This window comes from Macaca thibetana, chromosome 14, assembly GCF_024542745.1.
Source record: "Macaca thibetana thibetana isolate TM-01 chromosome 14, ASM2454274v1, whole genome shotgun sequence".
Lineage (NCBI taxonomy): Eukaryota > Metazoa > Chordata > Mammalia > Primates > Cercopithecidae > Macaca > Macaca thibetana.
The window spans coordinates 20619304-20646691 of NC_065591.1; the positions used below are offsets into that span (position 1 = coordinate 20619304).

The following is a 27388-nucleotide window of genomic DNA, read 5'->3' on the forward strand; positions in this document are numbered from 1 at the left end:
AAAGGAGACGTGTCTCCTGGGAAGAGCCTCCCACAACCTCAAAGGTGAGTCAGGTAGGAAAACAGACAATGTGAGCCCAGGGGCCGGTGGAGAATATGGATGCCTGGGTTCTAGTTTCAGAGCAGGGTGGATGAGTAAAAAGAGTACTTTGGTGCCCAACAGGGGACTGTGTCCCAGCTCTGCCAGGCTTAGCTGGTGGGGCAAGTTACTGAACTGCATACAACTGAATTCCTTCTCTGTAAAGTCAGGATAAAAATAATGTCTTCCTCGGCCAGGCGCGGTGGCTCACGCCTGTAATCCCAGCACTTTGGGAGGCCGAGGCAGGCAGATCACCTGAGGTCAGGAGTTCGAGACCAGCTTGGCCAACATGGTGAAAACCTGTCTCTACTAAAAATAACAAAAATTAGCTGGGGGTGGTGGCAGGCACCTGTAATCCCAGCAACTTGGGAGGCTGACGCAGGAGAATTGCTTGAACCCGGGAGGAAGAGGTGGCAGTGAGCCGAGATCGTGCCATTGCACTCCAGCCTGGGCAACAAGAGCGAAACTCCATCTCAAAAAAAAGCCCTCCTCATGATGCATGGAAAATACTGAGCACAGGGCTTGGCACATAGTAGCTAATAATAGTAACCACTGGCATACACTGAGTTCTTACTATGTGCCAGGGAGCACACACAATTTCATTGAATCCTTGTAAAACTCTGGGAAATAGGTAATGTCATTCTATTTTTCAGAGGAGGGAACTGAGGCTCGGAGAGGTGGAATCACTTGTCTAAGGTCACATAGCACAGAAGTGCCTGAGCCAGAATTTGAACCCACGTCTATCTTAATCTGGGCCACAACTCCTAATCATCATTCTCAATGAATGCTAATTCCCTTGCCCCATTCATCCATCCTCCTCCAAAGTGCAGACCTGTCTTCATGCCACCTATGCCATTTTATCTCCCATTATTCTCCAGCAGGGACAGCTTCCTGGGCCATCACTCACTGCCAGGCTGAAGCCTAGAGACCAGGGCTCGCCTGCTCCATCCCCTATAGAGACCTTCTGAATGTGGGGACACACCTCCATAGCCAATTGGTCAGACTATAATGACATACACATGGGACCTCCAATCTCTGCCTGGCTCTTAGCTCCACCCATCCATGGATGACTTCTAGAAGTCAACTTCACTGCACAGTTTTCTAATTTACTTCTAAAGGGAGGGGAACCAATGGAGAATCTCTGGAGGGTGGGGTGAAAAGAAAATTGAGACTGTGAGGTCCAAGAGCTTTGTTATTGCTCAAAAAAGAGGCACTTAGGAAGGAGATGGCGGGCCTGTCTGCTGTGGGACATGATGTCCTCTCTGGGGCCAGTGGTGGGAGGCCCATCAAAGTCTCCCCATTTCCCTGAGCTGAGGGGGCCCTGGAGGGAGAGTAGCAGTGTGGGTGGGGCCTATAGGGTCAGGTGGGACCTGGCCTATCACTTTCTTGCCTCATGACTGTGGATGAACTACATAACCTCTCCAGGCCTTTGCTCTCATGCCTGCAAAATGGGGACAGGAATGCTGACTTCCTCTAGAAATTGTGCTAACTGAGCATGAAATTGTATCATAGAGGTACAGTCCCTCACGCAGCACTTGACACATGGTGGCTCCATCCCAGCTCTGGGCTCTGTTACTCCCTCCTGCCCTGCACAAGGTAGCTCCTCTCAGCTGCTGTTCTAGATACAGGCACATCAGTTTCAGCCTCAGGAGAGGGGAGGACTCTGGGGTGGAGGATTTTGAAGCAGGGAGACTGATTGTGTTCAGTGGTGCTCAAACTGGGTTCCCTGAGACTAGCAACATCCTAAAGTTATTTTCAATATTTCAAATAACATCTCAGACATCAACCTCTCACCATGGGCTGGCTCGAGGGGCAAGTGTCTTGGGTTTTGGAGCAATTAAACCACCCCCAGGTGATGACCTTGTTTCTTGGGTTGTTCAGAATCTCTAGACACCAGGTCTGTATGACTTTGCAGAACAAAAATGAACATTCTATTTGGTGCATAAAATTCTTTAAATCCTGGGGCTCAGAGGGATGAAATGCAAGAGTCAGCATCACAGGCAAGCTTGACTTAGTGGGAATTCCACTCCCCACGTGCACCTGGAAAGCACTGGAGAGCAGTTTAGGTGCTGTGATCCCCTGTCCTTCCATGTGGTATCTGCCTCAGGATCTGCTCTGTGGATCCTGTGGTCTGAAGGCTCATGTGCCTGTCACAGCAACCCTCATCTGGCCATGGGAAGGTCCTATGCTTACAGATGGGTGTCTAATACAACATGACCCTCAGATGCAGCCAACTGTTTCATGTATAACAAAACGAGGCGTTTAAGGATGCTATGGTTTGAATGTGTGTCCCCTCTGAAAGTCATGTTGAAACTTAACACTCAATGTAATACGATGAAGAGGTGGGGCCTTTAAGAGGTGATCAGATTGCAAGGGCTCTGCCCTCATGACTGGATCAATCCACTCATGGATTAATGGGTTATCATGGGAGTGGGCTGGTTATCCCGAGAGTGGGTCTGTTATAAAAGCCACTTTGGCATGCTCAGCCCCCTTGCCATGTGATGCCCTGCACCACCTTGGAACTCTGCAGAGTCCCCCGGCAGCAAGATGAACTTCATCAGGTGCAGGTGCTTGACCTTGGACTTCCCAGCCTCCAGAACTGTAAGAAATAAATGCCTCGTCTTTATAAATTATCCAGTCTCCGGTATTCAGTTACAGCAATAGAAAACACACTAATACAAAGGGTTTCAAGGGAACTTCAGGTAAACTTCTGACACTACTGTTTGTGTAAGTGCTGCCTTAGATCCAGCTCTTGTGTAACTTACATCACCAGCATATCAATAAAAGAAGTTCTTAATCGTCAAAGGTTGGGAAGCACGATCTAGCCCAATACCCTTATTTTGGAAATGAGAAAACTGAGGCTGAGAGAGGGAAAAGGAGCTTGGCCAAGTTCCAAAACCAATTAATTAGTCATGGATATGAGCTTGGAAGCCCAGCCCCGTGCCCTGTGGATACACCACATACTCTATGTACTCCTTATTTATTTTGGGAGCATGCATCTGCCTTTATTAGAATGCATATTTCATAAAGGCAAGGACTTGTTTTGTTCACTGGCTTATTTCTAGTGTCTGGAGCAGTGCCTGGCACATAGTGGGTTCTCAATTATATATCTCGATGAATAAATGAATGAATGTATAGTGGAAAAAGAGCAAAAAGAGACAGTGGAGTCAGCAAATCAGAGAAATACACAAAGCCAAGTCCGAAAGAGAGGGACAGACCGAAGGAGACAGAAAGACAGACAGGCAGATCAGAAAGGATCAGACTGGAGATGGAACAGTGTCAGGTGATGGGGCAGAGGTACGCTGAGAAAGGAGAGGCAATTGCCAATGTGTCACCTGGGCAGTTCTTCAGGCATCAGCAGGACAGAATCTCCCGTCAGCAAGGCTTGTGTATATTTCTTTTATCGGCCCAGCTTGTCCAATAAGAGAAAATATTCAATTACCACAGGAAGTCAATAAGGAGCAGCCCCATGAAAGAAGCTGCTTATGAAAACCCGCCCTCCAGATACACACACTTGGGGCAAGTGTCCTGCTAATCTGGGCCCATTAGAGCTCATGAAAAGCTCTCAGCACCTGGGGCCACTCCAGTGGGGGAGTGGCCTTCTGCCCAGATGGCAGCTCCTGGGTGCTTCTGCAGGTGCTGCCTTGGAAGGCACATCTTTAAGAGACTTGCAGATTCTAGCATGGGCTTCATGTATGCTGACACGGCTGCATGAGGCTGATGGCCTGGGAGGAGATGATGGGTGTGAGTAACCTGCATCCCTGGCTGCCACCCAGCCATCCACAACAGTACCTCAGCAGAGAGAGTGCCAGCAGGGCCTTGTTCATCAACTTCCTCCCCCAAAGCCCAGACTCCCAGGAGAGAGAGATTTGATGCTGGGAAGTGTTTCTTGGCTTTGCATAAGGATTTGCGAGAAGGTTCCTTCAGAGGGCCAGCTCCCAGCAGTGGAAATGAGGGTTCGATTTCAGAAGTCAAACAGGCCCATATGGAGACTCCTGTTCTATCACTCCTGCGGGGAATTCCACAGCCAGCTCCTGCTCAAACCTTGGGTTAGAGGACGGTCCCAGGAAGACCTGGGACCCGGGGAAGCCTGGGCTATAGGGGTCTTCCTAGGGAAGGAAAGGGGAGATATCCGTGCCTATTTAAAATCCCTCCCATTCAAGTACAAGCCTGCCTGGGGTCAGTGAAGGGGTGGTGGGTGAAAGATTCCTTCCCATGTACCCATCCCTCCCTTCCTCCCTCAACCCACACTCACCCACCTACCATCCACTCAGTAGATATACACTGAGTTGCTACTATGTGCCAGGGGCTGTGCCAGGGAGTGCAAGGTGCAAATAAGCATGGACACACAGGTGAGTGGTGGTGGTGGCGGTGGTAGCTTGGAGGAGACAAGAAGGCAGATAACAGCAGTGCTGGGGGGCCCACAGTGGGGAGGACTGACTCCACCGGCATAACTCTGGGCACAGGGGAGAGGAATCGTGGGGAAGGGGATGGCGAAGGTTAGTCTTGGGGGAATGCAGAGGTAGAGATGGGAAGATGGAAAGGCAGGAGAAGGGGCCTCCCTCCTGAGACATGGCCACAGCCCCAGGAGCTGGCACCCCTATTGGCCTAAACATACATAAGTGACAGGCCCTTCAACTGCCTGTCCCATCTGTGTGCACCAGCTTCAGCACTCCGTGCACTTGGGGTACAGTGCTGACATGCGTGAGCTCATGAAATGCTCAGAACAACCCTATGAAGTAGGTATCACCCCATCATCCCCGCAGTACATGGGGAAACTGAGTCCAATGGGAAAAGAGAGATAATTGACTTGTCCAGCATCACACTGTTGGGAAGTGATAGGGCTGGAATCCACACTCAGGGGTCAGACTCAAAAGTGGCTTTTATAGAAAGTGCTTTCTCTTCCTGTGTGATCACAATGAATCCTCACAACAGCCCGCGAGGCAGGCTACCGCAGGTGCACTGGGGTCAGTGAAGGGGTGGTGGGTGAAAGATTCCTTCCCATGTACCCATCCCTCCCTTCGTCCCTCAACCCACCCACTCACCCATCTACCATCCACTGAGTAGACATACACTGGCACGTACTATGTGCTAGGGGCAGTGCCAGGGAGCACAAGGTGCAAATAAGCATGGGCACACAGGTGAATGGTTTTTACAGAAGGAAACTGAGACTTGGAGATATCAGTGACAAGGCCGAGCATCCTCGGGAGATTTCAAGCTGTTTCCAGCTTTGTAGCTCAGGGCCTGTACCCCATGCCCAGCCCCAGGGCTCAGGGAAGCAAGGACGGGGTAATGGTTTCCTTCCGCTTCTCTTCTTCTCCTGCTCCATCCCAGTCCTGGTGCCCTGTATCACCATTCCTTACCTCATCTCCCTCTGGACATTGAGGCTGAGATGAGCAGCATGGGTGACAGAGGCCAACCCAGAGACAAGGAGGAGGTGCTGAACTCTGGGGGTATGTCTGGCAGTTGCCTGCCTCCTCCCCACCAGGGAGCTCCAGCCCCTTTGAATGCTGTCCCCTGGCCGGGAATGGGCTCGCCCCTTGTGGTGTCCCAACTTCCCTGAACTAACCTCTTTTCCCTTTTTTTCTTTGTCCTCTGTGAGCCCCTGTCGCATTGACTGGCTCATTTGTCCTGGAGGAGGACAGCCCAGTGACACCATGCTCACCCCATCACTGATGCTTCTGCAGAGGCTGGGTTGGTTTCTGCCTTGGCCAGCTCCCTGGAGACCCTGGGAAAGTCACCCCCCTCTCCAAGGTGCTAGGTTCTCCTCGGAAAACTGTGATGATGAATTTGGAAGCCAAAGGTGGTTGTAAGAATTCACAGTACCATGGGAGCTATTATGATCAACAGCATCAGATATTGGAAATAAGTGGATGCCCAGCCCACATTCACCAGTTATGAATGGAGCAGGGTGTGGGGGGAAAGCTATGGACACATGGCTTGGGTAGCATGGATACAAACATCTTTCCCCTAAACAGACCCAAATTCAAATGAATTGCCACAATTTTGTGATCACTGAGCCTAATAACTACTAGGATTGAGGGTTTACCATGTACCAGACTCCGCTATACCTTTCTCCTACCTGTCCTCTTATTTAATCCTTACCTAGGAGGTAGGTACTGCTATTAACCCATTTTACAGATGAGGAAATTGAATCTTGGGCAGGGTAATTAACTCACCTGAGCTTATTTACCTGGCTAGCAAAACATGGCTATGATTCAGCCCCAAGTCAGCTAGACCCCAAACCAGAGCTCCTGATACGACACCTATCTGTGGGGTGTGGCACCAGAGAGAGGAAGCGCCATGCCCCAGTCTCCAAAGTCTCCAGCCCAGTGCTGCTCTTCCCTGAACCAGGCAGCCAGGCATAGAGGCCCAGGAAGTTGGCTAGACTCCTTCCCTGAGCCAGCTGGAGGCCCTGGGGGATGGCCCAGGCTAGCCATCCCTTAACAGATGGGAGCCCCGAGGCCCAGAAAGGCGCAGAGATGGGACCGAGGTCACGCAGTGCCTTGGGGCTTTCCTCGGCGGACCCCTGCCCGGGCCAGACAGCTTTATTAATCTCGCCCCTCCTGTTGCCCAGATGGCGGCTCAGCCCCATCTGCACGGAGCAGGGGCTCAGGAGGGGCTCTCTGATTAAGAAGAACAGCTCAGTTCATAAATCACTCCTTTTACTTTCACTCTCCCCAGCCCCCAGGCATGCTTTCTGGAGAGAAGGAAAGGAGGCAGCTGGACAAGAGAGACAGAGAAGCCCCCAGTGGAGGAAGCAAAGGAAGGTCTGGGCTGGTGCAGGGCTGAGAAAGGGCTTGCATGCACCCTGGCCAGGAGAGGGCGCTGTGGCCAAGGGCAGAGCCTCAGAGGACCCTATGTTCCCCTGCAACTGGGTTCCCACTAGTGGGGGATCTGCCTGTGCCAGCCACAAGCCTGAGCCAAACACCTCACCTCTGGAGCCTCGCCTCCACATCTGGGAGGTGGGGATGCTCAGAGCTAACTTCTAAGATCCTTTCCAGGAGGATGCAAGGGGATGATGAAGGTGAAAGCACTTGACAGGCTGCACATCCCGTTCCCTCCTTCCTGTGCTCCCGGCACCAAGAGTGCCAGCCCTGGGCTTGGTCCAAGGCATAGGGACCAAGGGCTGCCCTTCCTCAAGGACTCACTCAAGTCTAGTGAGACAATCACCGCAGTCCCTACTTGGAGAGAAGTGTTACTGGCTACATTAACCAAGTGTCCTGGCCTTGCCAGGCAAGATACAAAAATGAAACCCTGACTGCCAGGGCGAGACTGGGGTAGGGAGAGCCTAGAATCAGGGAGGCCATGTGGGGAGGACCAGGACAGGGTCAGCATTTACTGAGGCCTGATGATAACACAAGGCAATGTATTATGGGCGTTCACTTAAAATGATCTCACTTGATCCTCCAAAAAGCTCTACAAAGTAGACGATATTATCATCATTCCCCTTTAGGGATGAGGAAACCAAAGCTCCATGGGGCTAGAAAGGTCCCAGAGCTGGGAAGAGATGGAGCTGGGATTTGTAGCCAGGTTTTGCTGGACTGCAAACCCACATCTTTTCCTTGGTCAGGACGCCGGCCTGAGGCCTGGAAGACTAACAATGATTCTTGCCATCAGGTTCAAGGCTGATGGGGAGGACTTATTTGCTCACTGGCTGTGCCTGCTGGGCCTCATCCCAAGACAGACGGTCTCATAAACAAGCAATTGGCCTGAGATCCTGGCGTGCCTGGTGCTGGCACCAACATGGGGACATGGTCACAGCTGAGCGGGGGATAAAATCTAATTAGGCTCCTGAGGGGTGGGTGCCTTGAGGGTTAACCAGGAGCACAGCCTGCTGTGGATGCAATCGGATCCTAAATGACAGGCTCCCCTGCCCCCCCAGCTCATGGAGCTGTGAATGTCAAGGCAGCACAGAGCATCTGCAGGCTCTGGGAAGGACCCTTCTCTAGTCCGTGAGTTGAGTCAGGCTGGGCACCCTGTCCCTGCCACCAGCCCTTTCTTCTGTCCCATGTAGAATTCCCACAGGGCCATCAGAGAATCATCAAAGAAGGAAGCATCTTAGTGAGGGTTGTCTCCAACTCCTCATTTCACACTGCGGGAGCTGAGGCCCAGAGAGGGACAGGCTCTTGCCCAGAGTCACACAGCATGGCTAGAACGAGGACCTCCTGACATGAAGCCCGCTGCTCTTCCCAGCAATTGAGGCAGCCTCCCAGGACTTACACCTGCACGTAGGTAACTCCTGAATGCTTTATACACGTATGTCATCAGACCCTCCCAACTACACTGTGAGGTGAGCAGTCATGTTTTGCAGATGAGGAGACTGAGGCTCACTAGCCTGAAGTCACACAGTAAGCTGGAGGACCTGCTGGGACAAAATAAGGTTTTGGCTTATTATCTCCTGGCTCTTCTGCCCTGGCCGTCTTCCAGAGGACTCGGAGTCCCCAAACCCCAGGGTGACCCTCACACAATCCATGCCTGCCATCCCCCATAGACTGGGGCTGGACTTAAGCCACAGAAGGTGCCAGTCCCAGAAACAGGTCGGGGGTCCCTCTGCCTGTCTTAGGCACTAGACATTGCACTGAGACCACCTGTTTGCAAAGGCCTCTGCGGACAAAGCTCTTCACCCTCTTTTAGGGACTGTTACTTTGCCACTTTGTCAGAAGGCAAGGCAACCTGGGAAACCCACACAGTTTGAACTTGGGGGGAGCACAGAAGCGCGGAGGTCACTCTGGTTGTCAGGAAGAGTGTTTGGCCTGAGCGTCCACCTCCAACAGCCAAGTGTAGTTGAAGCAGGCCAAGCGAACAAGTCCGGGGGCCTGGGAGGGATGGTGTGGGTCAGAGTGAAGCCACCCCCTCTGCTCAGGATGCCCACCCACACCCTGTCCTTTGAGCCCAGCTGAGCCCTCCAGGAAAGGTGCCCGATCTGGGGAAAGGCAGGTGCCAGGAGGAGAGAAGCAGACATCCAGGTGTGGCAGGGAAACCCCAGTTCTGGGAGATGGTGTAAGCACCAGGGGAACGGAAGGAAGGCTGACTCAGCCTGCTGTGGGGAGAGCAGACAGCCCCACAGCCTCCCATAACCTTGGAGAAGGGGCTGTAGGCACAAGGGGGCAGATGGCCTGGCTGCTTCCATGGGGTTCAGAGAGCGTTCCCTCGGTGGCCTCCCTGGGTAGCCAAAGAACAAGCTTCCTCCAACCAACCATTATTCTTGTGGTAATTCACACCATAACACTCTTGATTCATTCGCTCCTGCCTACGTTTCTGCTTTTGTTCATTCCCCATTTAGTGAGATCCTTGGCCTTTGCAGGAGCCCTACTTGCCAGAAAGAATGGAAGGAGTGACCCCCAGACCTGAGGGATCAGCCAGCAGCAGCCTCTGAAGCTCCTCTGAAGATGGATAACTCTGCTCTGGCTGCTCCGAAGCGTCCCTGTGTCCTAGTCCCTCAGGAACCCCCCATACACACACATGGGCTTACGGCCACAGCAGTCTCCAATCCTCACCGCGTCCCCTGCCCAGCCTTGCATAAGCCAGAGCTTCTGGCAGCACCTGCTCTGGCTCCACCTGGACTGAGTCTTGTTTCTCATCCTCCAGGCTGCCTCCCTGAAGGTTTTCGGAAACTTCATGCTAACCAGAGCCTGGGTTTCCACAGCTCTTTCTGTATATCTGGCCTTGAACTAAAGGCATACAGGTCCTTACAAGAATCTAGAGGGTGTGTCCACTCTCCACTGACCTGTGATTGAACTGGGCTCAGAGACGGTGTGCAACCTACCTCACATCATTCAGCCAGGCCGCAAAAGCCATCTGGCCTGATTCCAAAAAGCCCAGCACCTAGCCCCTTAACAAGGATCTCGCACATCTACCCCCACCCTTCGGCAGTCTGATGAGGCCTCTGGACCCCACTTAAATATAATACATAAGATTAAAAAGGAAACCAATTATATTGAAATATAGCTATCAAAAACGTTATCTTGGGGGACAGGGTCCCTGTTGCCCAGGTTGGAATGCAGTGGCATGATCATGGCTCACTGCAGCCTCCAACTTCTGGGCTCAAGGAATCCTCCCACCTCAGCCTCTCAAGTAGCTGGAACTCCAGATGCATGCCACCATGCCCAGCTAATTTTTTCTCTTTTTGTAGAAATAGGGTCTCCCTATGACACCCAGGCTGGTCTCGAACTCCGGGGCTCGAGCAATTGCCTGCCTTGGCCTCCCAAAGTGCTGGGATTACAGGTGTGAGCCACTGTGCACAACCAAAATACTTCTTAAAAAGCAAATTTGGAATAGGATAATACAAGTGCTTTTTTTTATGAACATGCAAAACTCAAGATCTAGTGAGGATCTAATAACTATCATCATTTTAAGAAATTCCCAGCAATTTTTAGGTAATTTGAAAATATGCACTTAGATCTATTGATGACAAAGTCACAAGTACTGCTAACAGTACTGTGGTTTGTTGCTTGTGTTTAAAATGGAAGAAAATACTCATTTTCAGTGAAATGTTAAAGTGAAGATATGTTTCTCAAAGTTCACCAATCCCTTGAGTTCTACGGAATCCATAGACCCCAGAATGAGAACATCATTTGGCCTTGAAGGTAATGGCTCAGCCCATCTGTCTTAGCAGTCCAATCTGCCACTCAATGATTCCCATCCTTCCCCTAAATCATCCTTCTCCTCAGCCCCAGCTCTCAGCAGAGGGAAAAAAAGTTTGCAGCAGAAGCAAATGGGACCATGTGAGCAGGAAAGAGGGTGGGGATCAAAACCCTAAACTCCGTGGAAAGAGCATGTGGGGCAGGACCGTGGCCATCTTCCTGCCTGGGGCAGGCCCAGCCATTCTGGGTCACGGGGAGAACAGGGAGCCAGCTAGCATGGGAAAAGTCCCTGGGAGCTTGCTAACCCTCAGACCTCTGGGACTTGGCCCTAAGATTTGGGTTCTGCAGGCTCAATGAAGGCCCACAAGTCTCTCCTTTTCTCATATCCCTGGAAGGTCTACAAAGTTAGCTTCAGAGACCTCAAGATGAGAAGGACCCTGAGGTTTATCTAGGGTCCAAGGCTCCAAGTATGCTGAAAATTATGGCCCCCAAATCTGGGGTGACATACAAGTCATCAGCTAATGGCCCATCTGCCAGTCAAACCCACAAGGAATCCTTCCAGGTCATTCCTAGCAGCCAGAGCCCAGGTTCCCTGACATCAACCCATGTGGGCTTTGGCTCTTGGCCTCTGCCCCCTCCTCTTCTAGGCAGCCCAAACTGGATGGTTGATGCCACCGGCCTCCTGCTGGGGCCAGTCAGCATGTGTCTGGAATGGAGACTTTATTCTCTGGAAACCCTCCTGCCTCCAGAGAGAGCCTGGGACTGGGGTGTGAGGCAGCAGTGGTTTTTTCTGCTTACCCAGAGGTCTGTGGTGGGGAATGGAATGTAGGGAAAGAGGTGCTGTGAGCCTGGCTGGGTCCTGTGACTGGGTGGGACTCTGGGAGGTCCACCTCAGCCCTGAAATCACCTTCAAAGAGTGGGGTTTACATGGGGACCAGGAGGACCTTGCAGGACTAGCCTCATCCTCTTGGGCCCACTTCCTAAAGGGGGTGCCCCCAAGACCAAGGGTGGGAGAAACAGGCCATCTGTATTAATCCATTCTCACACTGCTAGAGAGAAATACCTGAGATGAGTAATTTATAAAGAGGTTTAACTGACTCTCAGTTCCGCATGGCTAGGGAGGCCTCAGGTAACTTACAATCATGGTGGAAGGCACCTCTTCACTGGGCGGCAGGAGAGAGAGGTGAGTGTGAGCGCAGGAAAAACTAACATTTATAAAACCATCAGATCCCGTGAGAATGCACTCACTACCATGAGAACAACATGGTGGAAACTGCTCCCATAATCCAATTACTTTCCTCCCTCAACATGTGGGGATTACAATTCAAGATGAGATTTGGGTGGAGACACAGCCAAACTATATCATCATCCTTGTGGTTTTCTGGTGCATCCGTCCCACCTGGGTCTCAAAGTTGCCTTGGAATTCAAATCCTGGACATGGAGCTGAGCTAGAAAGTAGCTTAGAGGTTACCCACATTCTACAGCTCAGGAGACTGTCCAGAGGGGAGGGGATTGGCCCAGAGGCTCATAGCAAAATCAGAGCTGAATGGTGGCTCCCAGCCTGGGTGCTCCTGGCCACACACTGGGCAACCTCCAAATGTAGCCCAAGCCAAGCCTAGCCCCGGGGACAGGTGACTCTGAACTCGCTGCTGTTGAACCTTCTCTACCAGATTATAAACGCTTTGGCGATCAGGTCTGTTTCTCCCACTTCCTCTGAGTCCCTTCAGAGAATACAGGGGGTACTAGATGGTGCCCCCCAATAAGGATTCAGTCATTCTAACAATACCATCAATGTAATAACTGCTCCTGCTTCATGTGTGCCAGGAACCATACTAAGCACTTTCCGACATCACCTGAAAGTGGGTGAACTATTCCTGAGTTACCCAGGGGTAAACTGAGGCTCAGAGAAGGTGTGTAAGCTTCCCATGCCAGCTGGTGAGGGAAGAACAGGGGCTCAGATGCCAGAAGACACGTGGCTGCTAAGGGCCAGGGCACCTGCCGGCTAATGGGCCCTCAGAGGGCAGAAGCAAGTGGTGAAGAGGAGGAGTTGCCAGCCCCGAGTCCTGGGTTTGAGTCAAGACCCTGAAAACTTGGGCAAAGCCTGCCCTCTCTGACTCTCAGTTTCTGCTGCTTTTCACAGTCAAGCCTCAGAGTGGGGCAGGAGCCCCCTCACCTCCTCCCCATTGGCCCTCCCTTCCCACATTGCATCCCCCCCAGGGCCTGGAGCTCCAAAAAAGACCCTTTGAAAGACAATAATCCATCCCAAAATATGCAGGGCTGTTGCTGGGACAACCTGGCCCACCACACTGCCCAGATTTAAATATTTAATGGCTTCACGGGTATTAAGGGGGCCTGGGAACTGGGAGGGAAAGGGCACAGTTCTGAGCCAGGGGTGAGGGACGGGGGAGCCCTGGATATTCCTGCCAGCACAGTCTCACTCCCACCCCTACCCCAGCAGAAAAGGGCGCAGGGAGCTTCCAGCTTTCCTTGGTGCGCTTAGTGTCAGACAGGATAAGGCAGGTGGCATTTGAAACCCAGGGAGTGGGTGAGACACAGAATTCCACACTGGGGCTATGGCAAGGGTCAGGAGAGGGGAAAGGGGGGTCCCAGGGGGAGTTTCCCTTTTGCAGGTGAACACAGGAAACTTACTTTTACCTCCTAAATGCCGACTGTGCAGTGGACACTGTGCTAAGTTCTTACATTATCTCCTTTGAACCCCACTATAGTCTATGAGACAGGCATATTATTATTCCCAGTTGACAGCTGAGAACACTGGGGTCAGAGAGATGAAGTGACTCACCCAAGGCTATACCACTGCTGAGGAGCGCCAAAGCCAGTGCTCTCTGAGTATAGCCAGCATGTATGAAGCACTTTCTATAGGCCAGGCACTGTTAAGGACATTGCATGTTCTAATTCACTTGGCTCTTGCAATGTCCCTATGAAGTAGGCATTGCCACCCCCATTTTACAGATGTGGAAATTGAGGCCCCGAGAGGGGAAGTAGGAGCCAAGATCATAGATTGGGGCATGGGGCAGGGGCCCTGGATTCAAGCCTCGGCAGTCAATTCCAGAGCTGAGGCTCTTATTAGCCGAAATTTAGGAAGTCGGATAATAAAAAATAAAAATCAAATCTAAAATCCTTTTCCACTCTGGTACTTTGTCCAAGTCCTCCCCAGTTGGTTAGGACAGCAAGAGGAAATTCTTCCAACAACTTTATAAAGAAGATGAGTCAGCGGGAGTTCTGGCTCCGGCCTCTTGCTCTACACACAGAGACACGTGCAAACAAACCCACACAGACCCAGGCACACAGACCAGCTGTGGATGCAGACCAAACACTTACGTGCACATACTGATATGGCCACTGATCACTTTCTTGTGTGAACGAACCTAACTACAGTGTCATGAAAAAGACATCGAAAGTCATTTGGCCAATGCCTCTGTGAATATCAAAACTGTTTCTCGACAGCCAAACTGACCTTACTCTTAAAGATCCTTAGGAAGCAGGGCAGCTCCCACAATCTTATTCCCACGTCTCCTCCTTAAGTGGGAAGTCCTTCCTGGCATCTAACCAGATTCCTTCCTCCTTTACATGAATCACAAAACAGCTCCCTGCATCAATGTTCTGCTTCACAGCCCCCAGAGCCCTCCATGCTTATGTCCTTGCTTGATCCCCATAACCGTCCAGCAAAGACAGCACAGCAAAGACGATTCTATTTCACTGGGAGTGGGGCCCAGAGAAGTTAAGCAGCTTGCCTGAGATGACACAGCCATATTGGAGCCATGCTTGCTTGGGATGAACTAAGTGCTGTACATTTGATTTTACTGCTATTGATATCACAGCCCCTTCAACTATCCCAGGCTGCCATCAGTGTCCCATCAATTTCACTTTGTCTGCTCCTCTCTGCAATGAACTTTCTCAGCTCTCAGCCTGTGTTCAGTAAAGAGACTTTGCTGGTCTTGTGTCACGTCTCCTCCTGCCTGAATAATGCTCATGTGCAGTGTGAAGGAGAGGTCTCTCAGAACTCAAGGGCCTGAAGCTCCCAGAAGCTTCCAGATCCAGAGGCAACAGGTGTCTTCCGGTCCCAGGGAGGGCAAGTTTCCTGAACTTCGAAGGCAGGCAGACAGTGGAGGCCTCCCTTCCTTCTCACAGCATCCTCCAGCTCCAAGGCAGGCTTCCCCCAACCCCCAGGGCCCAGGAACTGTCATCAGAGCAGAAATCAAGCCCAGCCCCGGGCCTCACTCCACAGGGCATCTGCCCCATTGATATTTGCTTGGTAATAAATACTGGAGACAGAGGGTCTTCTCAGGGCAACTGCAATTGATTCTAGTCACCTGGCCCGAATTAGGGGAGGCCACAACCCCTTCCCATAAGAGGAATGACTACAGGTACTCAGAGCTCAAATTATGGAGGGCGAACAACCGGAAGACAGAGAGACCGTGACAGAAGCGCCCTGCATGGCTGAGAAAAGACTGCAAGGAAATGAATCAAAGAGAGAACCTGAGGCTTGGGCCTGAGTAGATGGACAGGAGGGAGTCAGAGTCCTGTTCTCTTTCCTCCCCATAAAAAGCATCCCAGCTGCTCCTTGGAGTCATAAAGAAAGATGTACGCCAGGGGTTGGGGGAGGGAGAGGGCTGGGCTTGGAAGGAGACAGGCAGGGGGCTGAAACAAAGGAAAGCTGAGAAACGCCTCATCCCTCCACAGAGGACCGGTCACCAGCTCTACCAACCCGTCAGGCTCCCCAGGCCCGGCAGGACGCTGGCAATCCCACTAGGAAGCCCAGGGATGAGCAAGGAGTCACGCTTTCAGAGCGCCAGGACAATATTTCTACTTTTCTTTGGGGAAAAAAATAATAGTAACAATCATCATTATCTTCTCCAGGTCTTAGTTCCTCCATCTGTGGAATGGGGACAGAAATCCCCACCTGGCTCACCTCATGGGAGCTGGGCAGGATGGAAAGTAATAAATACCGGAGAAGGGCTTAGGGAAGGGACATAGATGTGATGGGGACAAGAAAGGATTTGCCGAACACTCGTCTAGAGCGGTGTTGGTAACTTTTTCCAAAAGGGGCCAGATAGTACCTATTTTAGGATTTGGGGCCATACTGTCTCCATCACAGCTACCCAGATCTGCCTTGGGTTGAGAAAACAGCCATAGAGAGCACGGGGACAACTGGACGTGACTCTAGGACAACCCCACTTTAGTTACAAATTAACACTGGGCAGGATCTGGCCCACAGGTTATAGTTTGTGCATTCCTGACTTTAGGAATTATTGAGGGAGTGACTTTCGGCTAATGGAGAGGACTCTCTCTCAGTGAATGCATTTCCCTCTGTTGTGTGGGGACAGAGACTGGAGAGGGAACAGAACTGCCTATCCAGAGAGCCGGGTTCATACCCCATGTGGCTGTGCAGCTTCTGGCAAATCTCTGCACCTCTCTGAGCCTCAGCAGCCTCATCTGGAGTATAAGAATAAAGATGGCACCTACCTCCCAGGATCGTCATTCATGATGGTCAAATGAGGCCCTCATGGGTCATGGGCAATGCCCTTAGCAATGAGAAACACTGGGCAAGTGGTGGCTGACTTAAACCTCCGCAGGGGGAGCTCTGGACGTGACTCCTGGGAGCTGGTAAGGTTTAGTCAAAGCCCGGAGTGGGGAACATGAGGAGCTGAGCAGCACAGGTGGGATCTTTCCAACAGAAGAGGCTAAAGGAACTGGAGGAAGTCGAGCTGGTCACCCACCGAGGCCTGGGACCTAATGCTGCTGCCCTGTTTGAACACAGCAAGTCCCTCTACCCCCACCCCTGTAGCACATGGGAACGGAGCTTGGCTGCACAAGGGTTGCCAGAGGACCAGGCAAGGAGGGCGCATGGAACAGTTGTGCTGAGATCTGTTTGGGCAGCTTCGGTCCGCCTGCCTGCTGTGGACCTTGGCCCCATCTCTGGGGCGATAATGGATGACAAATGACCCATCCAGAGCATATGACAAGCCAAGGGTATGCACTTTGATTAGCCTGCTGTGCCTGGGAAGGTCTCTTCCCTGCTTTGCTGAGGCCCAATAGCAATTACAAGGGGCAGGGAGGCTGGAGGCTGTGTGGGCAGACCTGGGGCAGAGAGGAAGCTGGGACCCTGACAGACGAGCCAGTCATCTCCTTTGCATCCCTGGGAAAGAGACGATATGGCAGTAATGGTGATGATGGCAATAAGAGTTAATACAGAATGCTTGCTAAGTGCCAGAAATGGTTGTAAACACCTTCCATCTATTAACTCATTTAATTTTCACAACAACCTATGAAGTAGGTACAATTATTATGCCTATTTTACAAATGAGGAAACCAAGGCACAGAGAGGTGAAGTCACTGGCCCAGAATCACCCAGTGATTAAGCTGGCATCCGAACCCAGGCAGTCTCTCCAGCATCCGGGCTCAGAGGTATCCAAGTCCCAAAGCTGGTAGGGACAAGCACGGAACTCTTCAGAATCAGAAACCCCACTAGAAAAAGCGTTGTAGTGGGAGTCGGGAGACCCAGGGTTTGACCCTTGCTCTGCCACTAACCAGCCTCTGATGTTGAACAAGTTACTTGCCTGCCCTGGGCTTCTCTGGGCACACATCATGCAGAGTGGCGAGTGGCCCAGGTGGAGTTGTCTCTGCCACTCACTACCTGTGTGGCCTTGGCTTTTCTGAGCCTCAGCACACCCTGTAATCCCACAGGTCATTGTGAATGTTGAATGAGACCACACCGCATAAAACATGGAAAAGAAGCAGGCGCTGTTGTGATTCATTTGGAAGTCACACCTTTCGCTATCTACCGTGGGACACCGTGCCCTGGTTTCACGGTTCCCAGTGCCAACACTGCAGAAATATCTAGGCGCCACTGGCTCCATTTCTGGGAGGAAAGGATTCAGGTATTGTCCTTTTAGAAATGGAAATGGTGGTCTGAATATTTGATGAGCCAGCCTCATCATTTAAAAATGTACATACAGCCCAATCTGTGGCTTGCAGAGCTAAGAAATGTCAGTAAAATGGAAGGATCCAGGTTTTAATGAAACAGAACTCTTGGGAGCAGAGGGAAAACCTCACCCTGTAACAGTGCTAGATCTCAGGAGATGTAGTTCCTGCCTCATGGTGCCCAGTGCCTGAGCTTGGCAGGGGAGGTCGCAGGCACACTCACATTGCCCTGCTAAACAGACAGCAATGGTGCCTCAACCCAGGAAAGTGCCCCTCCGTGTCTGGAGTAGGGGTGCTGAAAGCAGGACTCTGACAGGGCTTCAAGCCAGGCTCAAATCAGGCAAACTGGTGCCTTTTCTGCAGTTCTTGAGGATATAAGAACAAAAGGTAGCACCCTTGGGTCTGGGGGTCTGGGTTTAAGTTCAGGCTTCACGGCCAGCCAGCTAGCTCTGTGTCTCGGCCACACCCCACTCTCTGGCCTTGAGTCCCATGTGCCAGCCTGTCCCTCTGTCTCTATCCGTCTCAGAGTCTTGTCTCTGTCTCTGCTCTCTCTTCCCTCTTGGAACACACACATGCATGCACGCACACGCTCTCTCTCGCTCTGTGTGTGTGTGTGTGTGTGTGTGTGTGTGTGTGTGTGTCTGACCATTTCCTGGTGAGGTGGAAGGCTACCTGCTAACATCAGCGGCAACGCATCCTCTTAAAGCACACCTCATCCGGGAGCCTGGGCATAAATCCCCTAGCCCTGCCCTGGGACTGTGACCCCCAGAGGGAGGTGGCTGCCTTTAATTTAGAGGCTCTGCATGTGTGAACCACCGTACAAAGCCCTGCTTGCCTGAGGTAGCCTCAGGACTGTAGAGACCCGCTGGGAGCAGGGGCCCCAGGGAGCCTCCTTGCTGGGAAAAGGAAGAACTGGTAGGTGTTTCATTTCCCCCCAGCTGCCCCTTAATTAAGGAAGAGGAAGTTCCAAGGGGCAGGGACAGGGTTTCCCGGGGACCACATGGATGCTGTGCTTCCAGGGAAATGGGAGGCAGCTTTAGAATGAGGCTGTCCAGGGTCTGATCTGACCCTACCCCTGGGTGCTGTGTGACCTTGGGCAAGTCACTTCACATCTGAGCCCTGGTTAGGTGACTCCGGGACCACCAGGGGCCCTAACCACTTGTACAGAGCTGGGTCCGGTCCAGAGAGAGCCTAAGAAGCTGGGCCACACTGTGAAAGTTGGGAAGATGATTCTGAATTTAGCCTGAAGTCATTATTTCACCAATGACCGCTTCCAAAGTATAATTCCAAACAGCAAATGTTATTAGAGAACAGATTCTATGGGAAACAGGTCCTTTATAGAAGCCATCATATCAGGCTTGCCAAGGTAAATGTTCTGAGAAGAGACAAACCTAAAGTAGAACCTGGATCATATTTCCTGGGTGCCTGCAACTGGAGACAATGAGGACAGGGTCCAGAATGGTTAGTCCTGGTCTGAATTCACCGACCACCTCCTCCTGTGTGCCCCCTTGGGCAGGCAGTGCCTCCCCTGCCAGTTGGAATGGATGAAGCAGGTGGAGCGTGTCTGAACAGTGTCTGGCATACAGCGGACACTTGCATTGCTGGGCTGCAGGTGGCGGAGATGTATTTTCCCATACAGTTCATTGAAGCCTTCCAACAACCTTTTGAGGGACCGATATCCACAGTTCACAAATAGGAAACTAGGATGAATACCCTTTTTAGGTCATGTTTCACTTTGAAATAGGGATTTTGGAGTTCTTTGCTCAACTTCATGAGTGATGCCCAAAGAAATCCTTCCTTCTCATGACCTGTTCTGGTCATGATGTTACAGCTGCCCCTGGAGGGAACTGGTGTTCAGGGGTGGCGGCTGAGGTTCAGAGGGTGGCTGGGGTCTGGGAAGGACCCCCACCTTCAGCTGTGGAACTGGCTCACCAGGACAGGACCTGGCTGGGGACCTAGTTTTAGGAAAACAACCAATAACAAGAGGAGTTTGCACTTCCACAGATCTGCCAGTGCCAGACATGGTTATCCATTGCCGTAGCCCTGTGTGGTCATGCTATTACTGCCCCCATTTCTCAACAGTGAAGACTGAGGCTCAGAGAGGTTAAGTCACTTGCTCAAGGTCACACACTAGAAAGTGGCAGAGCTGAGATTTGAACACAGGCAGTCTGGCTGCAGAGTCCAGGCTTATAACAACTGCCCAACATTACTGTTCTCCCTGGTGGGACAGCAGGGGTCCCACGCCTGCTACAGGAGGACAGACAGCCAGCCCCTCCAGCCTGCAGGCCAGGTCCTTTGCCCAGCAGTCCTCTGGAGCCACAAGGTGTCATGCTGCCCACCCCTGCGGTCTGCCATCCTGCCCAGCGTTGAGCGGTGCTGCCCTGGTAGGTGGGCTCTCATGGAGGGATCAGTCACTTTCCCATCATACACAATGTCAGGGCTGGAGGGGGCTCAGAGGTCCTCGAGTCCAACCACTTCATGCACAGATGATCGCTCTGAGGACCTGGCCCTGGCCACACAACATGTTCTGAAGGTCTTTGGCAATATTACACGGTGGCTTGGTCTTAAGATTCATCTCTCGGTGGCCTACTTCTCAGCTGAGCTGTGATCAGGTCGTGTGACTCAGCGGTGACTATCAGACCAGGCCTCTGTACCCAAGGGCTCACACTGGGTCCATATGCCCCATGTGCCAGGAGACCGTCTGTGTGCTTCACCCGCACTCTCATTTAATCCTCATAACATCACTATCATCCCCATTTTACAGATGAGGAGATGGAGTCCCAGGGAGGTGACACCCCTTCACTAGGGTTATGCAGCTTAGCAGAGGCTAGCAGAACATGAGGGTCTCTCTATCCACAAGCACAGAACTGGCACAGCTTCCAGCCCTGCGTATGGGACCTGGCACCAAGGCTGCCTGGCTGTCCCACTCTCCAGCATTCCTGCCGTACATCTTGGAGTTCATTGGCAGGGCTATGGCTTGGAAAACCTCACTCAGTGGCCATCCTGGTGCTGCTCTGGCACAGGCACTGTCATGAGTGCCTTTCGGGTTGGTCTTTGACTGTACAGCTTGTCCAAGATGTGGTCATGGAGGCCCAGGATGGACGATGGGCTAGGCTTCCAGAAAGGCAGGCTACTCCTTCCTCCACTGTCCAGCCTCCCCCAGCCTCACCCTTGGTGCGGTGAGGCTCAGCTGTCTGGGCTGAAACAGCTATTGCCCAGTTGGAGGAGAGACAGCCGGGAGAGAAGCCATATCTTGCCTACAGTAGAGGTCCCTGCATGGCAGCTGGCACTCATCCCTTGACCAAAGACAACTTGCCTTGAGTTCCCAGAGGACAATGGGACACCCTTCTTCCTCCCCTCTGCCATCTGGCCTCCAGACACTTACCCTGGGAGGCCACAGACGTCCAGCTCTGGCTGAAGGAGTCCTCCACCCCCATGCTGTCATTTACTTACCCCTGCCATATCCTCACAACAGCTTACAAGACCCTCTGTGGCCTGGCCCTCCCTTGTTGGGCTTACCTCCGACCACCCTCCTCACCCCGCTCCAGCCAGCTCCAGCTGCTCTGGCCTCCTCCTCAGTGGCAAGCACATTCCTGCCTCAGGGCCTTGGCACCTGCTCATCCTACTGCCTGGGACTCTCTTCCCCCAGATAGTCCACATGGCTCATTTATTCGACTTATTCAGGTCTCTGCTCAAAGAGAGAGACCTTCCCTAAGCCCCTCTCACACAAAAGCCCATGCACTCCGTTACTGTCTGTCCCCTCATTGTGGACAGGATCTCCGGCAATGTTTTCTTTCTGTTATTCACCTTCTCTCCCTTTCTCTTGAATGTAAGAGGGCAGGGCCTTTGGTTGATGGCTGAGTCACAGCACCCAGTATACTGAGTGCTCAATGGATGTTTAGGGGAGGAAGAAGGAGAAAGGGAGGGAGGAAGGGAGGGATAATTTCCATGTGGGCTTCTTTCACGCATGTCTGATTTAACCCTTGCTAAAACTCTACTGGAAGGTGCAGGACCAGCTACAGCACTTCTGGGAAGCAACTATATCATTTGCGTGGCTCAGTAAAAACAAAGGGGGGTCCCTTGTTCAAAAGTTATTAAGAATTTCAAGATGGCAAGGGCAGAGCATTGAACCAAGTGTGGGGCCCTTCGATGTTTAGGGTTCTATGGGATTGCACAGGTCACATAGCTGTGAAGCTGGCCCTGGGGAGGTGCTATTAGCATTTCCATTGGGCTGTTAAGGGATGGGAGGTATAGGGGTTGCCCAACATCACACAATGGGAAAGCTCTCTCCTCAGTTCCCACAATGGCAATGGAAGACAACATGTTACCACCACGTTTTTGGAAATCTGGAGACCCAGCCCAGACACAAGAGTGGGAGAGCACATCTGACTATGAATCTCCTGTTTTATTTCACATATTCATGTAATTTTTTTGCATTTTACTCCAAAATATACCACATATTTAAACAATATGATTTTTAAATATAAAAGTAAGGTGTTATCTTCCAAATCTTCAAGAATTAATGTTCTATCAGGATGCACAGGGTGAACCCTGAGACTCTGTGTACCTTCTGGTTCAGGGAGAAGTACCCCAGGGCCCCGTGGGTACCCACCACTCAGTTTAAAAAGCACCATCCTGTGCAACATTTCCTGGCACAGGCTCAATAGCCCATACTGCACAATAAATGTTAGTTTCACTTCCTTATTCTTTCTCTCCCTCCTGCTTCCAAAGGAAACCTCCCCCCGGGCCGGCCCCAGACCCAGAGAGCAGGGAGCCTTCCTCAGGCTGGGATGGAGACGCTGGATCTCATTATCTCTACAGCATCCAGAGGGGAGCCCAGCGTGGCTCGTTCCCTCCCGGGGCGGTGCCCCTCAGCCTGTTAGCGGGAAGAGAAGAGCGTTCTTATACTGCCCAGCCAGCCAGGTCCGCTGCTGCTCTAATTGGAACACGTAATGGTTTGTTAAGACAGTCTAATTTGGGGAGGCCTGGGAAGGAGTCCCCTGGGGTGTCTGGGGTGGAGCTGGGGGAAGGGGCCTTGGATGGTATTGCCAGTGGGGCCGGAAGCATGGCTGAAATGCTGTTTGGTTTTTGGTGTTTGCTTTGCCAGATGACGTCTTAATTCAGGATGGAAAGATGCAGTCTATTGTGCTTCTGTGTGCATGTGTGTGTGTGTGTACGTGCATGTGTGTGTTTGCATGTGCACACACACAGGAGATATAGTGGTCAGTGGGTATGTGCAACTACATGCCTGTCCACAGTGCAGGGTATTGGGCCAGGAGCAGTGGGGAGAGGGAGAGAAGAGAGGCCAAGCTCTATTACACCTAAAGGTAGAAAGCTGTGGTCTCCTCTTAAGAATGCAAACAAAGACATCTATTTTCCCACGACTAGCTTACCCAGCCCCTATTCACACTAATTAGGAGGCCTGGGAATTTCTCCTAACTTTGTAATTACTGTTAACAGACTTCACAGGGGCTGTGGGCGAAATGGAACAACCCATCCTATTTTCATAGCCAACATGATGATGGCTCAGGTGGTCACCACAACCTGCGCTCTTTCTCTCCGTTCCCTCCCTTCCCCGCTTTCTGGGGCCCCAGATGCTTGGACGCCCGGGGAGATGATCTAACAGAGGGGCAGAGGTGGGGGGTCCTCATGGGCTGCTTTCACTGCTTTATTTAGTTGAGTGGGTCCTGGCTGAGGCTTCTGGAAAACGTTCTCTGTGTTGGGGATGGGAGAACAGGGGTGGGAGCCCAGGGAATGGACACTGGGATCTCTGCAGCCTGCACCTCTCCCCTTGAATGACCGTGGACAGACCATTCCAGGCCACTCTTCCTGGGCCACACACTGCCCCTGCCCAACCCCACCCAATATCCATTAGATGAACCACCTTTTAAAGGCAGCGCTGGAGAACTGGCAAGATCACAGCAGTGACTTCACAATGTCATCAGGCTCCCGCCCCAGCCTGCTGCACCCTGCAGACATCATAGGAAACCACAGTTAAGCCACTATGGGGACCCCCTGATGGTTTGGCAGCGGGATGGCGACTTTTGCCAGCTGACAGGCCCAGAGACTGCCAGAAGTGGCAGTGCACGGCCCTTCCCACAGGCTGCATTTGTGCACACAAAGACCCTCTCTCTGGGCCTCCTTTCCTCAGAGGCGGAGAAGTCCTTCCACCCTGGCATCCGCTGCAGGCTCTGCAGGGGCCTTGGGGAGGAGGCACCAATGCTCCTGGTGGGCTCTTCCCAGTCCCAGCTCCATGAAACCCTGTCTGTCTGGGACTTGTGGCCTGGCTCTGCTTCCAGAAGACAATTCTTTGTTCTTTGCTGTCTGCCCGGGAGCTGAGAGTCTCCATACGTCAGGGAGCTTACAAGCCACTTTCTCAATCATGTTAAAAAGGGCTGAAGCAGTACCAAAGAGTAGCTGACTGTTGGCGATTTTTATCTTTTTCTTCATACTTGAATGATTTCTATTTTTTACAACAAGGAACATGTATTATTTATGTAATTAAAACGAATCATTGTAAAAGGGCCACCACTTAAACCCCATACTCTAATGTTACTGTGTCTTTGATGGTGCTAAAACCTGGGCCTGGAATATCTTTTCTTCCCTGGTCAGCCTGGAAAACTCCTTCTCACCCTCCAAGGCCCAGCTTGATGTCTCCTCAGCCATGAAGGCTTCCCTGATTTCTCCAGCCTAGGCAGTGATCCCTTCTGTTTACTTCCAATGCCTTTACTTTGGAGATAAGAAAACAAAGACCAGAGAGGGACAGGGATCTCCTCAGGCCACACAGCAAGGTCACATGTGGCAAAGGTCACTAATCAGAGGAGTGCCCTCTACAGTGTCCAAGCTGGGGACGCTGGCACACACCCTATTTGACACATAACACCTGCCTCCCTGGAGTCAGCCCTTGTCCTCTCGGAGACAGAATTGACCCACCTTTGTTCATCCCGGGAATGAGCCAGGGCGATCTTCTCCTAGTCCCCAGGGGCACAGGTCACTGAAGCATGGGATAAGGAACAGAAAACGGCCCTGTTGTTCCACAAAAGGGGACTGGGGACAGGAAGCACAGGGGTCCTTCCTCTCTGGAGCTCCAGGCTGTGTCTGAGTGGCACCCCGAGCCCCATGCAGGCCAGGCTAGCTCTTGCCTGGGCCTTTTCCTGACCAGTAGGTTGGAGGCCTGGCTCGCACAGGGCCACACCACCTGGGGTCTGAATCTCAGCTTTGCCACTGAATAGCTCTGTGACTCCAGCTAGGCTGTTTCACATACCCGAGGCCTATTTTACCAGAAAGACTAAGATTTTATAATATCACCTCCCATTCATTAAGCACTACTATGGCGCCAGGGCACGGATGAGGTGTTTTATGTAAATCCTAGCTCATCTTCCTGAGCACGCTTTGAGAAAGCTATTATCACTCCCATTTTACAGGCGAAAAACTGAGGCGCACAGGAAATGAAGCCACTTCCCTGAGGTCGAGAGCTAGAAGTGACTGAGCTGGGACTTGAGTCTGGATCAATGTGGGAGCAATAAGCTCGACTCCCAAGGTAGTTATAAGGATTCGATGAGATAATTTTGCACAGGGCAAGTGCTCTGCAGATAATTATGCTCTGAACGCTATAACGTCTTCTCGATTCCATTTTGTAATGAGAGCAAGCACTGCGAATTGGGTTGTGCAACGAGCCAGGCTGAGGGAAGGTCGGGAGGGAAGATTTCTTGGTGACCTGAAGGGAGGTGGCAAATCCCTTGGCAGCCCCTAGCCTCCGAAGCCCCAGGGCCCAGACTTGCTCCCAGCCAGAGAGTATTGTTTGAGGATAAATATTATTTTATGCTCTAGCTTAATCCAAACCAATCTTATCTTTCCCACTGAAATGCCCACAGCCCAGAGAAAGTTAAGCCCTCTGCTGCTTGCCTAATTGCAGGCTTAGAGCTCTGGTTAGGGACACCAGCTCTCTGGAAAAGCCCGGTAAGTGGTCTGGTATTTGGCAGTGGCATCAGAGAGGCTGGCTGTGAGCTGGGCTGTCTGGTGTTCTAGGCCCACATGGGCAGGGAGGGCCCCACGGGGGAGAATGTACCTCTGCAAGGGGCTGGTTCAAGGCCTCTCACTCTTGCATGGAGGTGCTGCTCCAGCCCTGGGGGAGATGTAACTACAGGCGAGCAGGGGAAGTGGGTCTTACCCCCCTACCCCCCGTTTAATGCTGATTCTCACTTGGCTGGAAAAGCAAAATGGGTCTGTGGGCTGCGGGACCCCTCCTTCTCTCCAGTTATGTCTGTTTGCCTCCCTCCTCTTCCTATGGTATTCTCCGAAAAAGGGTTGCTAAAGGGAGAAGCGTGGTCTCAGCAGGTTCCACTCTGTTGAGGGCTGGAAGATCCTTAAGTGGATCAGGAGTCAGCCTGGGTGGAACCCAGCCCCAGCCTCTCCTCACAGCCTCCCCACTGGGAACTGCCAGCCCAGCCAGCCATAGACCTGAGGGACAAAGATGTCCCCCTACCCAGGCACCAAGCATGCAATTAGTTCTCCAGCTGGTTCCCATCTCACCATTTTCCTCTTTCTCCCTGGGGTGTTTCAAAAGGATACCTGGGAAGAGAGGCTTGGCAATCAAGACAGACTCGGGCATGAATCCTTGCTCTGTGACTTGGGACAGCTGAGCTGCCTTCTCTGTGCCTCAGTTTGCTTATCTGTAAAATGGGATCGCCATAGTACTATCTCACAGTGTTAGAGGGAGGGCTAAATGAGATCGAGTGCCTGGAACAGGGAGAGATCATTCTGGGTCTTCCAAGGGCAGAGGAGGGAGGTTTTGCCCAGAGGCAAAGGCACAAAGACCACTGACTATTATGGGACGAGATGGGCTCTCCTCTTGAGACCCACCCTTTTCCCCATGCCCAGGTTGCCGGGCTGCCATCTCTGATTCAGGTGGAAGAGGTGGAGGCGAAACTAACATTGGTTACTGTATGTCCCGCACTGTGCTAGGCCCATCTCCTTTTTATAGGTGAGGACATTGAAGTTCAGTGGTATGGAGTTTGCCCAGGAGTGCACAGCTCCATGGTGGAGTAGGAATGTGTCCTCATGCTTTTATACAGGGGTCTTTCCCACCCCACTCAGCTCCTGAAGCCCCCTAAGAAACAGATGTAGGGCTATCCCCATGCTGCGGGTGCTGGGTGCAAGGTGGGGACAGGTGAAGCCACCCAGCTGGCCTGGAGTGGCAGGGCCGGAACAAACACAGCTATGCCAGCCTGGGAGGGCCTAGATCATAGAAGCCCCTTGAGGAGCCAATCCTGATGTCTGTAGGTCCAGGAACGCCAGCACCTTTCGCAGATAACAGCTCCCTCTGGGTTCTGCCCCATGCTCCGCTCAGAGGGCTCTGACGACCAGTGCCTGCGTATCCAGGCAACAGGCGCATCCTAAGTCCTCTTCAAGTCACATGCCTACAAGTCAGGACAGCACTCCCCGCAGACCTCCTCAAGGTGGCTCATTTTCAGCTTCCCAGAAGGAAATAAACCCCAAGGAGTCCAGATCCCTCAGCTCCCCCGGGCCTTGGAGGGACTGGGCTTTCAGCCACATCTCCTTAGATTTAAGCCTGTAAAATGCATCGCTGGATAAGGTCCCTTCCATGTTGCTTTCTTTGTCTCCAGTCGAGGGGTTTGTCTGCTATGAGTTTGCATATTGTTCTTTCTGCAGCCACAAGAATAAGGCCACAGGACCCTGGAGCTGCCACGCAATCTCCGGGATTGTCACAGAATCCCCAGGGTCCAAAATGTCTGGAACTTCCTGAAGCTGCCATGGCACTC

General features: G+C 52.1%; 1 protein-coding gene across 4 annotated transcripts in view; it reads right to left on the bottom strand.

Annotated features, from left to right (window-relative positions):
• Positions 1-27388, bottom strand: part of TSPAN18 (tetraspanin 18) — a 203133-nt gene that overhangs the window by 30303 nt on the left and 145442 nt on the right. For 3 of the 4 annotated variants that reach the window (XM_050757638.1, XM_050757639.1, XM_050757640.1), the window contains one exon: positions 3414-3490. The exons of the other annotated variant lie outside the window; for it this stretch is intronic. In XM_050757638.1, the coding sequence (XP_050613595.1) occupies positions 3414-3433 (20 nt within the window). In that variant the 5' untranslated portion in view covers positions 3434-3490. The remainder of the gene's footprint in view (positions 1-3413; positions 3491-27388) is intronic. 4 annotated transcript variants of the gene reach the window in all.